The sequence below is a fragment of the Suncus etruscus genome, chromosome 1, assembly GCF_024139225.1.
Source record: "Suncus etruscus isolate mSunEtr1 chromosome 1, mSunEtr1.pri.cur, whole genome shotgun sequence".
NCBI lineage: Eukaryota > Metazoa > Chordata > Mammalia > Eulipotyphla > Soricidae > Suncus > Suncus etruscus.
The window spans coordinates 27569646-27589070 of NC_064848.1; the positions used below are offsets into that span (position 1 = coordinate 27569646).

Genomic DNA, 19425 nt, shown 5'->3' on the forward strand with positions numbered 1-19425 from the left:
TTTGATTTTGTGCTATTTATATATTTTTGCATAACAGGATAACAGAGTATTTTGACATAATATTAAGAAATGGTATTTTATTATTGTTAAGAATTGTTCATATGTTACAAATTTTATGTTTAAATATATATTTACATGAAATTTATTTTTAATGATCTCTTTTGTGCATCACATTTCTTAGTATTTCTTTTTTTCATTTATTTTTTCTCAGTTTTCTGATATCTTTTTTCTTCAAATATATGTCTGTTCAGTTTCAAGTATGAGCATACGCATTAAATACATCTTAAATAAATTAAATAGATTAAATATAGTAAAATATAATTAACATTTTAGGCTATTGATTATAAATAACACTATTTATAGAACCAACACCAAGGACATACTTAAATAAAACAGAGATACATTGTGTTAATAGGCCGTGTATAGAAATTAATACATTTAGGAAATAATTTCTGCAAATGCTAACCCTGAAGCATTGATTGTACTGTACATTGGTGAGATAGGCCTCAGGAAATCAAAATATATATTTATATTTATATTTAAATAATAAAGCTAATTAAGGTATGTGGTGTAATGAACAAAATATAATCTGTATATTCTAACAGGAGAGATTCATTGGAGCATCGCCTATTTTGCTATTTTGATGCGAGACGCAGAGCTCAAAAAATCATTCTAGAAAACCTAAACCTTATTTAATGTGAAGTTGGCTCTTGGCAAAAAATCTTTCTTATTTCCTATTAAAAAGGAATACTTTGCATTCTTTCAATTTTAGCACTTGCTTATGGCTACTTAGGCACGCAATGCTCTCTATTGTACAAAAGCATTTACTATGCAAGGATGATCAGTGGCATGACTTATTGTACAAGCCAAAAACATCTTAGGATGTATTGCACTCAGAATACAACTGTGAGTAATTTAGATGATATTCAGAATTAGGAATTAGTTTTAAATGTGAAAAACTTCCAGGTAAAACAGGAATACATAAAATTATAATGCTAAATTAATCATTTATCTGTATTTGTATTTAAATAAACTCTTTTGAGCTCCCTTGCTTAATTGCATAGAAATGACATAAAATCAAAGATCTTAAATTTACATAACTGGAAAACAACCTGAAAAGTTTTCAAAAACTAAGTGTAATAATTCTTCATCTAACTTGCATAATAAGACATTAAATATATAACAAATCTATAGCATACTATCCCATCATAAATAATAAAGCTTTTATAATTTTAGATGCAGTGAATAAACTGTAAAATAGCAGAAAGCATAGCAGAAAGCAGTATTTGTCTACTCTCTGATTTTAACTAGTATTGGACTCAGTGCAGACCAAAAACTAAAGGATACGATAAATCCTGATAACAACGTATCTTTTTTTATTGACCATTGATGTTTTTCTCTGATAGCTCTACTAAGGGACAAAGATACTATTCACCTATATTCCACTCTTTTCAACTTTAGTCATACAGAAGATTGTAATACCTTTTCCATAACTAGTGAATCCTGTTTTACTCTTTACAATAAAATTAGAATGCTTCACTTTTGAATCCATCAGTGCTAAACTCTCCAGTCTTCTATTTCTACTGCCATGATGTAGGGACACCATATGGAGATGGGATGCTATAAAATCAAAGCAATCTAAACTGCCAGACCATCACTAGTAAGGATATTGTCTATGAAAGCTTCCTATATTTACACATTTTTACATAAAAAAGATTTCAATATTCTTTTGTAAATTCGGCAGTTAAGTCAGCATAATTTTTACTAAACTGATTAACAGCTACCATAGCTTCCATTAAAGAAAATAAAAAAAGTATTTTAACATCTGCTTTCTCCCTGAATCACGTCTATTTTTCTTTCTGCTTCTCTTGCTTAAATATTTGGTTCCTTACAACTTTGTCTAATTCCTTTTACACATAATTCTTCACACATTGATGTTGCTATTAATAAGCAATGAAAGTAAGTATACAGGCTAAAATTGTAAAAGAAAAATAAAGACAAAAAAAGAATATTTAAAAAATTGAGTACAGGCAGAATATAAAAGCATTTTTCTTCATTTCAAACTATCACTCTAAAGATTATCATGGATTTCTGTCACAGTTAGTAGGGTAATACCATTCCAATTTACATATAACTGTCATGTTTCCAGAAAGTATTTTATTCACATTGCATTATAGACTTTGCTACTGTGTAAAATGAGCAAAAAAAAAAAGATATAAAATCTACTGTCTAAATCTTATTCTCTTCTGTTTTTCTGATCTATAATTGATTTTCACATATAATTAAATTATAAATATAAATATTTTATTATTATTATTAAATTATTGAAAAATCAATAAAGTATGACCACAACAGCTAACTGTAATTTATATGAGAATATCAACTAAGTATATGATATCTTCTTTTCTATCCAGTCATACTTACAGTGTCATGGAGAACTTTACAGAATCTTTTAGATATTTTAATTGCTATATGTCTTACACAGGATAGTCAAAGCCTCTCTGTTTCAATTTGTGATAACATATGAACCCAGAAATAGACAACTTAAATAAACTTTTAAAGGCAGAAAGAAAACAATCACCTAATTGAGAGAGATTTGAGATTATTGTTTTGCATGTCATAATTCAAACATTATTGGTTTTAAAAAAGCATTTCATGTCTTAGACTTCAAATAATTAAATTGACTTGACCTCATGCTTTGATCATCTATAGATGTGTGGTTCAGCTAATTAAAAATTTTCTATTTCTACATATAATTTAATCTCTAGACATAATTCTAGAGATTATAATTTTAGATATAGTAAATTAAATGATTAGTGAAATAGCAGAAAGCAGTATTTGTCTATTCTCTGATTTTAACTAATATTGGACTCAGTGCAGACCACCCAGTGCAGACTAATTTCTAGACATAAATTATAATTTCATATATGAGTTTGATTTTTGTGGGGAGAGTGTTAGGCTAATATGGTACTCAGAAGCTACTCTTGATTTTGTGCTCAGAGGTCATCCTATGTGGAGCTTGAGAATTTTACAGTGCCAGGCATGGATCATGAGCCTCCTACATATGAAGCATGTTTTCTACCTGTTGAGCTATCTCTGGCCATGGATAGTGATTTTAAATACACTGATCAACAACAGTGATAAGACAGAATCAAAAATGGTTTATTTGTATTTTTTCTCAGTTTAATTTTTATTTTGTATTGATAGGGACTGTATCTGTTGATACTTAGGGCTTACTTCTTCCTCTGCTTAGAGATCACTCCTGGAAAGGCTCTGGGAAGTAAATAAGAGCCAAAGATTTAACCCACATGTGTCATGTAGAAGGCAAATACCCCACTTCAATGAATAATCCCTGTGGCCCCATCAGTTATTTTCAAAATTGTTGTGCACTCATTTTGTAAATAAATATATATTTTTTGAAATATTTAAAGTTATATATGAGTGAAAAATAAGTTTAATAAACATATGCATTTAAAATATTAAATTAGTTATTTAATAACACTATTTTTACTATGGAAACAGTGAAGACATTTCTCATTGATCTCAGTTAAAAATACCTAAGCATATTAATTTTGAAGAATTTTTAATTTTTAGCTCAGTTAGATTATAGGATTTTATTTCCTAGATTAAATATTTGCCTTAAAGAATCCACATTTCTCAGGCTGCCGATTAAATAAATTTTTATAACTATCTTTAGTTGAGAATAAATATATCTACATATGCCTCCTTACATACTTACTTGGATATTATTACATATTACAATGTCTTTTATACTTTGGTTCTTCAAGCCAAATCACACAACTTCTTTTTCTCAAAGGTCTTAATTTTCCAAGCTTAATCATTCTTGTGGTAGTCCTCTGAGCTGTCCAAGTTTTCCACATCCTTCTTTAGATGAAGTTCCAGAACAGCTCATTGGGGCCTAATGGAAGTTTGGAGGCTCAATGATAATTTTAAGCTAATTACAGTGCTGAATAAGCACAGTGGTAGAAAAATATATATTAATTTTCAAATGAAATATTATGGAGCGAGATTGAGCTCTTTTTTAACCCCAATGTTGACCCCCAAATTATCAATAAGACGAGTTAATACCCAAATAAACTGGAAATTTACCTAAAGAAGGATGAATATGATACTTTGGAATGACAAAAATCATACTGACCTCATTATCAAGAGAAAGTTTGAATGATGAGAACCAAAGGGAGGTGTAAAAAATAATTATTATTTTCTATGGAAACTATCTTAAAACTGCATAAATACTAAATTATGCATGAAAAAGTTCCAGATACCATAATATTTCTTTTGTATTTCATAACTCAGGCATCTCTTTACTTTTGTCCCTTAGATTTCATTTAATGAGTACTCCTTTTTCTTCTTTCCACAGTCCTTCACAATACCACCAGGTTAAATAATCTAGTTAGAGTTTACTTCAAACACAACGCTAACTCTCACATTTGCACATCTTTAGTTCCTTATTCATTCCTCATTGCTAGTGCCTTTCCTGGTGTTCCAATTGCCATCATAATTATATATACTTTATCCTTCCACTGAATTTCTCTACAATTTATATTTATTTCTATGTTAACAACTGTTTTCTTTAATTACTGTGACTTTTCTTTCTAATACTGGGCAATATTCAGAGATAGAGTCATATATTCTTTATAGATAAATTATCAGGACAGAAATATTTAAGACATTTAATCTTGGGGCCAGAATGATATCACAGCAGGTAGGCATTTGTCTTGAACACGTCCATCCTGGGATAGATCCCCAGCATCCTATATGGTCTCCCGAGCCTGTCAGGCGTGATTTCTGAGCTCAGAGCCAGAAGTAACCCCTGAGCATCGCCAGGTGGTGCTCCAAAACAAACAAACATAAAAAGAAATTTAATTTTAAACTATTTCATTTCTATTTCTAATCTATAAGAGTCTTGAAGATAAAGTATCACCCAGGACTTGTCAACCATGATTGCCATAGGTAATTACAAATACCTATTGAATGGATGAGTAAACAATATAATAATGACAGAAAAAACATTCATTTGTGACTAAGTCAAAACAACCACAGATGTTTCCAAACTTACCGGTCCATGGCATGTAAGAATACCATCCTCTATCTTCTCACACTGGGGGTCACACTCCACACAGATAGAGCCATTCTCAAACTCCCGAAATTCACTGTGAAAAAAAATCAACTGCATGAGGCAGTGTGCAAACAAGTTGTTAACTTAACAAATGAAGTAACATCTGCTAAAAGTACTATTGGCAGAGGATATTCTAGATTGTGTTTCTCTGTGTGCCAGGAGCATCACAATCATTTCCCTGTACATTAAGGAATAAGTTCTCCATGAAGAGAAAAATATAAACTGCAGCCAGATGGTTCTCTTTGCCCTCCTTGGGCTTTATGATAGACTCATTCAGAAAAGCTCTCTTGTGAGAGATACCGTTTTAAAAAGATGTATGATATTTCTGATGACACAGCAGAATGATTTTTATAGTTTTAACATAAACTATGCTTGTCTGTCTCACCACAGAATTAACTTTTGATTAAGCTTAACTTTTGTAAACTTTGAAAAAAACTCATTTTTTGCTTAAAAGTTACAAGAATGTTTTTAAAACTTGTTCATCAAGTACCAAGACTCTAATTTTACTTTGCGTAAAACTTCAAAAAATGTTTTTTCTTTTATAAATACCTATATGAAGACTTTGAAAAAGAATCATGTTTGCTTTTTATATGGCAGTTAGATTATCTTAGGCTAAATTCCAACATGTTACTTTGTCAAAACTGTTTAATTATACAGCTCGATAACTTTATAATTAAATTGGAGGAGATGCAATGCCAGATTAGGACCTTATATTTCATGACTAGTTTAAGATTAATATTAGTTTTTCAATCAGTGTGACTATAAAAATTTAACTTCAATATTAAGCAAATACAATGTAAATTATATTAAAAATACCTTTTTACATCAAATGTAGAAGAGAATGAAGTACTAATTAAAAATGTAGAATTTTAGCTTAAGGTCATTAACATATCTTTGTGTTTTGGGGAGCAAACCTGGTGATGATCTGGGCTTACTCTGGCTCTGTTCTCAGGGATATATCTAGCAATGCTCAGAAGATCATATGGGGTACATGAATTGAACCTGGTTTGACTACATGCCAGACAAGCACCTTACCTATTATACTATCACTCTAGAATCTAATTATACTATCACTCTAGACATTAATTAGAAAAAATTTGACTATTTATTATTGCATTTTCTATACTATAAGCTACTACTTTAAGCTAATACTAAAAAAATATGGCAGTTATGAACTAGTTCAGTAATACATTTTATTTTATTTTATTCTTCATACTATATTATAATACAGTGTATAATTTCATTTGATTACTCTAAAGCCTGATAAGTGATAGAAGTCTAGAAGCTTTAGTTTCGGTTTATAAAATTAAGACTATGTTTACTCCAAGGCAAAATAATTAAGCCTTATTTTTTTTTTCAAAATAAAATAGAAATAGATGGTTTCATTGTATATGTGCATGTTTAGTTCATAGATTGTGCATTTTTTTGTTACAAGAATCAGGACTTATACCTGTTAAATATAATTTTTGCTTTGCTTAATATTCTTTTTTTAAATTATAGCTTTATTTAAGCACCATAATTGCAAACATATTTGTAGTTGTGCTATACTTGAGCTTTTTATGTTTCCTAGGTTTAAAATTTAAGTTATTTAAACACAATTTCTTTTTTTTTGAATTAATGTTTTTATTATATCTTTATTTAAACACATCGACTACAAATATGATTGTAGTTGGGTTTCAGTCATGTAAGAATACCTCCACTTTCACCAGTGCAAAATTCCCATCACCAATGTCCCAAATCTCCTTCCTCCCTACCCATCCTCGACTGTACTCTACACAGGCTTTCTACTTCCCTCATTCACTCACATTGTTATGATAGTTCTCAGTGTACTTATTTCTCTAACTGCACTCACGACTCTTTGTGGTGAGCTTCATGTCGTAAGCTGGACCTTCTAGCCCTCCTATCTTTGTCTCTGAGAATTATTGCAAATATATCTTTTTCTTTTTCTTTTTTTTTTCTTTTGGTTTTTGGGCCACACCCGGTGTTGCTCAGGGGTGACTCCTGGCTGTCTGCTCAGAAATAGCTCCTGGCAGGCACGGGGGACCATATGGGACACCGGGATTTGAACCAACCACCTTTGGTCCTGGATCGGCTGCTTGCAAGGCAAATGCCACTGTGCTATCTCCCCGGGCCCTTTTATTTTTCTTAAAACCCATACATGAGGGAGACTAATCTGCATCTATCTCTCTCCCTCTGACTTATTTCACTCAGCATAATAGATTCCGTGTACATCCATGTATAGGAAAATTTCATGACTTTATCTCTCCTGGCAGCTGCATAATATTCCATTGTAAACACAATTTCTTTATCATGCTTCATCAATATGAGTGATATAAAGTATTCAACAAAATAAATTTAACAAGTACAAAGATAAAATAATACCTTGTATTGAGGGCAAAAGAAATACTACCTAAATTGAAAATAAATTCAAGCTAATTATTGATCTCAGTAAATTATAGAATCAGCAATGCTTGCAATAATCAATAAAGTACTTAATCTATAGTTTCTTGGATGACTAAAGGTCTGTGGTACTAGATAAAGGTCATGAACTTCAACAGACAAAAACATATATCCTGTTTTTTTTTATTTTGGAGTAGTGTATGGGATTGTCCCTTAGAAGACCTGTGGACCTCTCAGACTATTCAGAGAATGTGGTATGCTCAACTCTGCTCTTCTGGATATACCTTAACATTGAAGTGGTTCTGAAGTCCTCCAGGGCCACATTTAATGGTTCTTCAAGGACTCCATGACTGTACCTAGTAATGCTCAGAGAACCATGTGGTGTAGACAGTATGCACGTCAGTATTATTTCAGGTCTTTCATCATGTTTTTCTTTTCTTTGATTTTCCTCTAAGACATTCCCTATACAAACTGTTTTTAGAGTAGAATGATGAACTGGAGAGGTAGTACAGCAGGTAGGGTTTTTGGGACACACAAGTTCGACCACTAGCATGCCGTACAGTCCTCAAAACATCAACAAGAGTAATTCCTAAGTGCAAAGCCAGTAGTAAACCCTGAACATTGCTGGGTGTTAGCCAAATCCAAAAATATAATTAAACAAATTTATATATTTATTTATTTATTTTTGATTTTTTTTGGCCACAACTGGTGACGCTCAGTGGTTACACCTGGCTCTGGGCTCAGAAATCACTCCTGACTTGGGGGACCTTATGGTATGCTGGGAGATCAAACCGTTGTCAGTGTTAGGCTAGTGCATTCAAAGCAGATACCTGACCACTTGCGCCATCTCTCTGGCCCCAGATTTATCTCTTTTTAAAAAGTAAAGCAGATAACTTAATTGCATCCTGTCACATAAAATTCAATTTGTATGTCTTCTGACTTTCTCATTTTCTGCTCACAGAACTTCTTTTCATAGTTTTTATTAATTCTATTTTTAAAAGATTCCTATAATTTCTGTTTTTTCCTATTTTTTAGATATTCTGTAAATTTTCCAGGGATCCCCATAAACTTGTATTTAACCTAACCAGATCGATTGAGCATGAGTTCTGAATACTGTGTTTTTGGTCATTTGTATTTGTTGTTACCTTGAATTTGGACTGTATAGCATATCTTAGCCAATCACTATACAATATCAAATGCTTTGATATAAATTTCTTCCAAAATTTTAATCCCAGTGTCAACATGTCAACACTAGATATAAATGCTCTCACTTCTCTAGTCAGAGCTACCAAATTGCCCCCTATAAAGGGACACTTTTCCAAAGACATTATAATATATAAAAATGTGCATACAGTGTTATATTGATTTTTTTTAATTTAACACCTTGGTTTACAAGGCTGTACATAATACAATTGTTTTAAGCATTCAGTGTTTCAACACCAATCCCACCACCAGTGTGGCGCTTTTTGAATTTTAAGTATTGCTATTAACTTTTCAAATAATTTACCTACTTTTCTAGAACATAATCGGGGATATTTTATTTTTATAACTCAGATTTAAATACTAACAATGAAGAAATGGTGTTTCCTTTTTCTAGTCCAAACTTTTGCCTTTTTTTTTTTCTTTATAAGGTGGAAGGATACTTGAGTTGAGTTTTTAACCTGCAATGCTGAGAGGTACTACATGCAGTGTATGCTTGGGGTTTCTCCTCCTGGTGTTCAAGATTTCTACCGTTTTATAGGTGAATGTTCTACTTAACAACTTAGTTCTGATTAACAAGCCCCAAAAGGCAAAATCATTTTAGTGATTAATTTTAGTGATTAATAATTTTAGTGATTTTAGTGATTAATAATCTAAAAAAATAAGGATATTATCTACTTTCTCAATTGATAATAATGCCTATGTATCAAAATGACACCATTAAAATTCCGTCTACCTTATAAGAAAATCACATTTAAAATTGAATTACTAAATTATTTACCCAATGTTGACTATTTTACTTGGTAAAAGATGAAATTTGTATCTGATACTCATTTCACAAAGTATTTTTTAACCACTAGTTATTTTTGTAAGAAATTACTAAATACTCGGGCTGAAATGGTGGTGAAGCAGGACGGCATTTGCCTTGCATGCGGCTGACCTAGGACAGAGCACGATTCGATCCCCCCCCATCACATATGGTCCCCCAAGCCAGGAGTGATTTCTGAGCTCATAGCCAGGTGTAATTGTTGAGCGTCACCAGGTGTGGCCCCCAAACCAAACTCCTCCCCCCAAAGAAATTATTCAATACTATTAAAAATAGGGTAACTAACATGGGACATTCAAGAATTACATCAGACTTTTATCAGATCCTTTATTTATTAACTTTTAGGTTTTTTGCTTGTTTTGTGACTGCTGTTAGTGATATTTAGGGCTTAGTACTGTTTCTGTGCTCATAAAACTTGGGAACCAGGGGCCGGGTAGGTGGCGCTGGAGGTAAGGTGTCTGCCTTGCAAGCGCTAGCCAATGAAGGACCGCGGTTCGATCCCCCGGCGTCCCATATGGTCCCCCCAAGCCAGGGGCGATTTCTGAGCACATAGCCAGGAGTAACCCCTGAGCGTCAACGGGTGTGGCCCAAAAACCAAAAAAAAAAAAAAAAAAAAAACTTGGGAACCACAAGCAATGCTGAAGATTGAACCTGGGTTGTCTGCATACAATACAAATGTCCTGCTCCTGGTACATCTTTTTGGTCCTTTCTTTAATAATAAATAGCCAGTGATTTACTAAGAAAGTCTAAGAGTGCCAATGATCTTTGAGCTATGTAGTGTTGGGTATTTTCTGGACTACCCTATAGTGCTCAATAACCTCCAGGGCTTAGGAGACTACATGCTGCTGAGTATCAAATTGGAGTCAGCTACATGCAAATAGTACATGTCAATTCTTGCAAGTATTTTTCTGACTCTTAAAATTCTAATTTTAATCTTACTGTCCAAAAGTTCATGAAGAAAATTGGCTTTGAAAATTTTTCAATAGTTGGACATATCAATATCATTTTATTATGTAGGTTTTATCCTTCTGATATAAATTCATACTGCTACCTATAATACTAGAATCTGGTCAAAAGAGGGCAATCTTCACTGCAGAAGAAATTAATTAAAAAACTACAAACATACACTTTTAGAAAATTGTTGTAAATTATTTCAGTGAGCAATACAAGAAAATTTGACATAGGAACAACATAAGAAATGTATTAGCACTTTAATGAGGACAACTGTGAAGCATGAAATGGTATATTATGATAAAGCGATTTTATGTGTATGTGAAAAGTCATGCAACAAGGCATAAACTAGATTTTATTGTTGGCAATGTGATTATTCTAGTACCAGGAGGAATATAAAATATCTGATATAAAACATTGACTCAGTTATTTTTAGAAAATGGCAGAACACTAAAAAACCTGCTCAACTAGAAATCACAATGGTAGTTTTTCTGTTAAGCTATGCAGTTGTCATACATAGAATTTTCTTTATTTCCTTAAACAATCAAATATACACACAATCTAAATAAAAAATATTAAATGTTTGTACTATATATAAGTTATAGTTTAAATAATATAAAATAATTAAGGGGATAAAAGGATGGTTATGTCATATGAGAAGCAAAAATAATAACAGTAGAACATAATAATGAATGTTAATGTTCTTAAGAATATTTTTATAATTTATTAATAACTTTGGTGTACTTTGTGAAGATTGTGAGCAAAATATATGATATATATGATATTTTATACAAGTATGCAATTAGAAGAGCTTTTTAAATATTAGAAAATATTGGAGATATAGTAAAATAGGTCAGGCACTTGCCTTTCAAAGTCCCATCCCTGGTTCAAAACCCAGCATTACATATGGTCCTTCAAGTACTGCCATATGTGATCCCTGAGAACAGAGCCCTCAGAATTAAGCTCTTAGAACTATTGAATGTGGTCCCAAAACAACAACAATTGTGGCAGAATATATACATTACAAAACTTTATAATTTTCCAATAATTAAAATTTTTGAATATTAAAATTTTAAATTTAAAACTTTAAGTTCAGGCCTGAAAAACATTGCAATATGCACTAACTTTGTACTTAGTCAAACCTGGTTTGATCCCTGCTCTACATAAGTCTTTCAAGACCTTCATGGTGTGATCCATGTGCATAGAGCAAGGAGTGAGCCCTGAGATTTATTCATAAAGTTCATAAGGAAAAGGTCATATTCTTACCCATCATAGAGGTTACAAGACTCTATACATGTCCTTCCCCTGCTGAAATGACGACATGATAGGCATTGGTCTGATCCAGGTCCCCAACAACCATCACTGGAACACAGACGATTACACACCATTCCTTCAGCAGCTGATAGTAGCACCAAAATCAAGTGGGAATAAAACAAGAAAGCTATATCAGAATTTTTTAAGTATACTATGAATCTTCCTATGTGAGGGATCCCTAAATAAGTTAACTTTAGGATATCTGTGGGAGATATCTTTGGATTTACCGAGTTCTAATTATCTACTCTATATCTACATAACATCTTTCATATTATAGTCAATCACTGTTTACAATGTGTCTAATGTTAAGTAGAGTGAACAACTGTCAATTTTCTGTATCATAACTCTATTGAAGAGAAGTGATAGAAATTAACTTTCCAGTTACTGTAATACAGCTTTTTTAAGTCATCGTTTAACATGTCATAGAAGTTGTCTTCAATTCCACATGCATGAGAAAAAATACATAGTATATAGAAGATAATAATTTAAAGAGAAATGGAAATGCTAATTTGTACACTATTGTAGTTTAAGCAAACATATTGATATATATGTAGTTAGCTGTAGCAAAGTGAAACATAGCATAAGCAATCCAAAGGAAGGCATATGGGAGGAGAAGAAAAGTAAAAAGATTGCCTGCCTTTTAATGCAATGCATTGCCTAAAGTTTGATGGGAGGGGAGGGGATGGAGGGGGGGGAAGAGAGAGAAAGAGGGATAGAGAATAGAGAGAAAATAGAGAGAGAATGGAGAAAGAAGAGGAAGAGAGAGAAATCACCAGTGAGACAGTTGGAAGAAGGAGGCCTTTAGGGTTGGGCCAACCTGCTATATTTCATGAAGAGGGAAAGAGAGAATGTGGATCAAGGTAGGTACATCTTGCTGATGTTTCTTATGCTACATATTAGGCCAGACTCAGCCAGGGCGCCTGAACCCTTGGCCCCTGGCCTGAATGCTCTCCCTTTTGCATTTTTCTGGGTCCCCAGAATTAAATGTGAGGCTTCTCCTTTTATACCTGGTCAGTTGAATTTTTACAGGTGGCTGTCCCAGTCTATTGGCCATTACAGGGATGGGGGAGACTCATCACCCTTAGAGAAGCATTAACAATAACCTTTTAAGACATTTTAACAGTTAGCCAAAATGGCACATAAAATAAAATTTATTTTTTAAAGCTCATATATAGGAGTGTCTCATTGTGACAATTGTACAGGTTAATGTAGTAATATTGCCTTATAATTTATTTTTATAAAATAAAGATAAAAATGTCAAAGATTTTGGGCTCTCTTTTAAAATTGCTATTAAAGGTATCAATATATTTTCTTTTATGCACATAAAATTTACTGATAGGTATTAAGAACATAAAGTATGTAAAAAACTTGAATCTTCTTTATTTTATATTATATGCCAATACTATTTAAAATTTTAATTTGTTTGGATTAGAGCATTTGTGAGATGAGTTATGACAATATTGAATACTCTTGTAATATATAAATATATTGTTAAGTCATGATGATTTGCTTTATTCAGAAGTACACATGTAGAATACACTTTAATAGTATTATGATGTATTTATAATGCGTAAGTACTGGAATTCCTTATTTAGTTTCTCCTGCTATAACCTTGTCATTTTATTCTTTTTATATCATCTCCTGAAAAGCAGAAGTTTTAAAGTTTGAAGTCCAATATATCAAGGTATTCTTTTATGAATTTTGCTTTGGGCACCAAAGCTAAGAAAGAAAGATGTGTCTAATTCATGGTAACAAAGGTTTTCTCCCATGTTTTCTTTGAAAAATGGTTGGGTTTTGTTTTTACTTATGTGCATCATTCATTTTTTTCTATGAAGCTACATATAAAATTTATAAAATATATATAATTAAAATTAAAATCAACTTTGTAAAATAGATAATTTTTACTAATTTGTATTTAATCTTATACATGGTAAATGTAAATGTGCATATACATATCAAATTTTATATGGAATTTATTCACATATAATTGAAGTTGGTGGTTGAACATTTGCACTATTTGACATCTGCAAATGTACTACAGGAAAACTTTCAGTTAATAACATCCTAAGTACACAGGTCTTTCTGTTACACTTTTCATGCTGTGTGCAGGGAAAGTGAATTCCACAGACAGCCCGAGGATAAATTTTCATTTATATTGGATGTTCATGTCTTATAAGCATGGTGGTGGATCTCTCTCTCTCTCTCTCTGGTTTTTAAGCCACAGCTGGCTGCTTTCAGGGGTAACTCCTATCTCTGAAGTCAGAAATTGCTCCTGGAAGAAGGCTTGAGGACTATATGGGATGTCAGGGATAGAACCAGGGTTGAACTAATGCAAGACATATACCTTGCCCTATACTATTGCTTCAGTCTGTTCCCTTATTTGATATTATTTTTCATGGCCATACCAGGTAGTCCTTAGATCATACTCTTGGTTCTGTGCTTAAAGATCACACCTAGCAATACTAGGGATAATGTGTGTGTTATCTGGCATCAATTTATAACTGGCAATTAAGACAAGTACCTTAATCTTGTTCTATCTCTCCAGCCAATACCCCCATTCCCTCATGTAATCTAAACATCTCTGGATTAAATTATTCACCTTTCAATAATTCATAAATATTGGTTGAGACCACATATTTCATTTTTAATAGAAATAAACAAGAAAGTTCAATATATCCTTGTAGTTACCATAGTTGGTTCTCTTTAACCTTTAATTAGGTTTCTGGTTTTATCTGACCTAGTCCTTCCTTTGCAAAAATGTCCTTGATCTTCCTTTTCTTTTTATTTATTTATAATTTTTATTGAGCCCATTGTGAATTACAATCTTTCACAGTTGTATTTAAGGTACATAGTGACAGTGAATTAAGTCCATTCCAACCACCAGTGTTGATTTCTCTCTGCCATAGTTCTCAGCATGCATCCCATACCTGCACCCTCAGCTCCCTGGACAGTAAGTGTAACAGATCCCTTGTGTGTGTAGCTTGTTGTATAACTCATTGTATAGCTTGATTCTATGGTCATTGACTTTGGATTGGGTACTTAGGTTTGTCCATTTTTATTTCCACTCAGTGCTCCTATTACTGCTTGGCCCCTGGGTCCTATCCACCTTGTTTTCTCAGTTTGTAGGAAGACTTAGAAATATGAGGCACAGCAAGATAATTCATGTTCTATGGTTCTGTAAAAACAACAACAACAACAACAACAAAGTGGGTGGGAGTCCCTGTCTAGAGGATATATATCATATACACACACACCTTAGATACTCGGGACATACAGGTTATTTGATTCAGTGAGCATCCACTGAATCCAATGCATGTAGACTCTAGTCATCTTCTGCCGTCTGCTGGAGGGAGCAGTACTTCAGCTCAGTCCACAAGTTGCGGCTGAGCTAAGAGCTAGGCGGCTGAACTGAACTGGATGCCACTGAACTATTTAACCCACAACATTCTGTGCTTTGTACGAGACCAACAGCAGTGATGATGATATCTGCAAATTCAGTGATGATGAAAATGTCTATGTTGATTCCCTCACATCAGATGAGCTGGAGCTCTGATTGTACACACAGATGAGGAGGAGGAGGAATCCAGTTTTGAAGGACTTTAACCTTTGTTATTTAGCTTGATTACCTGTTAAGCTATAGTTTTCTGCACTTTATTTAAAGTTTTAAAGTTATTGTTGCTAGTATACAGTTTTTCTTCAGCAATAAATATTAAAAAACATTTAAGCTACTGATTCCTCAATTACTGTAATTGTTTTGGCTATATATTTTTATTTTTGAAATTTATCAGTGTCTGCTGCATTTTCCCACCTCAGCTTCTACACGAGTCACTAAGTTTTTCTAGTTTGTTGGGTAAAATTAGGGGAGTCAGCTTATACTCAGGTCAGTATATATAATTAAAATAAAAAAAGAAAAGGAAGAAAATAAATTAAAATTTAAAAATGGGGGGCACATTTGTCATGAGGACAAGTGATCGAACATAGAGCATCCAACCCTGAACCATGGCTCCTAACCTTAGATAGCTCAGTTTCTGCAGCAGCACTAGGAACCAACCCCCTCCCTCATCAGGGAGGCCCTTAAACAACTCTCGCCAGGATAGGTTCATATGATATCCTGATGATGAGGAAATAGCAACAGTCTTGATCTAAGGACACGATGCTCTTACCTCATCACTTAACGGTGAGATGAGAAATCAAAAGACCCTCCATCCTAGGATTTGTGAAAAATCCAAGCTCACTAATTACAGAAGACTGACTACAACTGCTACTGAGCAGTACTTTTCCTGGTACTATAAAGAAAAACTCTATCCTAGACTTCATTCTAAGATCTGTGCAAAAACCAAAGTCTCTAATTAAAGAGGACTGACTTTGATAACCATGACTGAGCAGAATGTTTTTTGGCACCATAAGAAAGACCTTGTGGTTTGACAACTAACATGCTCAAAGCCTATAGTTGGTCTCATGAGAGTATGATCTTCCTTTTCTGACTGTGCTCTTTCTTCCCAAGCAAGGTATATGTGAACTGTATTAGTTACCTGAATTCTCACTGAATTCACCTGAATTCTCACCTGAATGCTCATTAGTTTTGGCCAATTGACACTGGATTCTTCCTGGCTACATAGTGCTCTAAAATTCTCTCATGTAGTTAACCAAAAGATCAGAAAGGCAATTGCATTTATTTCTATATATCCAGAAATAACTCTTGCTTTTTGATATCCACTCTCACGCAAACTATTTCAGAGTTTTTGTCATTCTCTTAGTTATTTTATGAGGATGGGTAATATTCATTTCTATTGTACAATCTGAACTAAATAATAACTGGATAATAACACATGGTATTTACTGAACACTCAAAGTTGTATTATTTGATATTTGTCTATAGATAAAATGTTTTATGAAAACTATCTCCAAAATTTCCTCAATTTTAAATTTAACATTAAATCATTTTCCTTATATCCATTTCATAACTGTAAACTATATAACTGCTCTATTTATTTATTTTACAACTATAAGCTTATTAACTTTGTAGTTATTGTTCCAATAAGAAATAAATATACAATATAAAGTATTCCAAATGAACAAAAACAAAATTGTATATTCCTGTATAGAGTTACTTTCTTTATTTGCTTAAATATATTCAGTAATTTTCAAGTTCATAACATTTTATTTTGATGACATTCTAAAAGGTTTATTAAAGTATAATTTATTATAGCTGATAATATTTTAATATAGGGAAACTTTTTAAAAGTTGAAAATTTGATAATTATGAAAAAATGACAGATTATTATAAAGATTTTTAGCTAATAGCAAAAACTCCTTTCTTCTGATTCAATCATATTTTAGTTAAATAGCATTATCTAATACATAATAAAACATTAATAAAATATTTGAGGATGGAGTAGTAGTACCACAGTAGGACAATTGCCTTGCCTAAAGCCAATCTGGATTCGATCTCTGATATACCATCTCATCCCCCCCGAGTCTCTTAGGAGTAATTTCTAAGCACAGAGCCAAGAGTGACCCCTGAGCACTGCCAGTTTGGCCCAAAAAACAAAATTATTAATTAATAACACATAAATGTAATATAGTTCTTGTATGATATCCTAGATGTATAAATGAATAAAATGAATAAAAATAAAAATAAATAATAAATATGAAGAAATTTATAAATTCATTAGAGACACAGTTCAATTAAGATAATTTAAATATAAATAATTTTTAATCAAATATAAAGAACTTTAAAGCAGATAATGATCAATAATAGTAATTTAAACAGCTGGACCATTTTCATTATGATTCAACCATTTATAGATTCATTTTATGTTCTGAATCATATATGTAAATATCTATATTTGCATGTAGGATAAACATATTTATCAGAAAGTGGCTAAAAAGATCAGAAGTTATACTGTAAAAGAATTAGTAAAGAGTGTATATTAAATATATAAATTCAGTGTAATGAGTTGTTTTAATCCTAACTTATCTATCATTGTAGAAATATACAAATATCTTATATTTTCCAAGAACTTTATGTTTAGTTTCTTAATTAAGAATGTTGAGTCTCAGGGCCCGGAGAGTTAGCACAGCGGCGTTTATCTGCAAGCAGCCAATCCAGGACCAAAGGTGGTTGGTTCGAATCCCGGTGTCCCATATGGTCCCCCGTGCCTGCCAGGAGCTATTTCTGAGCAGACAGCCAGGAGTCACCCCTGAGCAATGCCAGGTGTGGCCAAAAAACCAAAAATAAATAAATAAATAAATAAATAAATAAATAAATAAATAAATAAATAAATAAATAAAACCAACAACAACAAAAAAACTATGTTGAGTCTCATAGTCTCATAGTCTCATCAACATTTTACTCTATTTATTTTGCCAAATTAGCATTACGTTTTTAGGTGTAAAAGTCTTTTGCACTTGTCTCTATTACCTTACCTCAGGCTTAAATATTTCTACAATAAGTGAATGAGTGCCTGGACATTATAATTTTTGGTTGCATTTCTAGTAGTGAAGAAAGAATGTTATTAACTTTATTCAAGATCTTACCTCTCTAAATATATGTGCAAATGCACAGTATTAGTGATAAGTAAAATTTCTATGTAGAGTAAAAATAATAAGCAAAAACTACAGTGATTAATTTTTTTCAATTTTACACATCATTAAATGATATTGAACATTTGTCGATCATTTTCTCCAGAATGAAACAAGAGCAGTGTCTCAGCATAGCATAGAACAAAAGGCCAAAGAGGCTACTTCTTTGAACTTCTTAAGCAAAAAGTTTGCGATCTGCACCAAGAATTTAAGGACCCTCTGACCTCCCAGAATGATCGTCACAGGGGAAGGAATAGGAGGCCCATTCAATGGTTCCAGATCAAAAGGTCATGATAAACCTCTCTAAAGAAACTTTAACAATGTAGTTATTAGGTAACCTTTAACTTTTTCTGTGTTTCTCTAGAAGCTGTAAAATAGATTTTTCTTTATCTCATCTGAATTGTACCTGTCTGTTAAAAATTTAGAGATAATAATGTGCTTAGTATGACGACCTTTACAGATACTATTGAACCTGCTTTCATTAAAATAGAAGCAAGCTTAAATAATGGATTTTGCAACCGTGAAACATTTGTGAAAGTAAATGGATTAGTTCCAAATATATTTAAATCTACAAAAAAGGAGTGTGTCTACAGGTAAAATGCAGAACAAAATTTCTTTTGTTTTTATACAAAAACATTTATGCAGTTTGCATTTCTTAATATATGTAGAGGTTTTTTTTCTTAGAACATTTTGGACAGAAACTAAACTTTTTTGGCTGAAAATATTACTTGGCTAATATAGACCAGTTATTGTATTAATAACAAAACAGACTCTTATCCTTACACTATAACTAGTTATGTATCCATAGGCATTAGTTTCCACTTTTCCATATGAAAAGCAAATATTATCAAGTTTACAGAACTATGGTCACATAGACAATAAATTAATAAAATATTTAATACAGGATTAGTTATTTAACTTAGACCATAGTTAAATATTTTATAAAAGAAATATAAAAATGCACAAACTTATTTATGTACTTAAAATACTTGTGGAAAAGGTTATAAAA

The 19425-nt window shown here is 32.3% G+C and overlaps 1 protein-coding gene across 1 annotated transcript in view; it reads right to left on the reverse strand.

The window, feature by feature from the left end:
* Positions 1-19425, reverse strand: part of ERBB4 (erb-b2 receptor tyrosine kinase 4) — a 1143943-nt gene that overhangs the window by 321765 nt on the left and 802753 nt on the right. The window contains exons 13-14 of the mRNA XM_049784132.1: positions 11784-11916; positions 5081-5174 (exon numbers count right to left, since the gene is read on the reverse strand). Coding sequence (XP_049640089.1) covers positions 5081-5174; positions 11784-11916 — 227 coding nt within the window. The remainder of the gene's footprint in view (positions 1-5080; positions 5175-11783; positions 11917-19425) is intronic.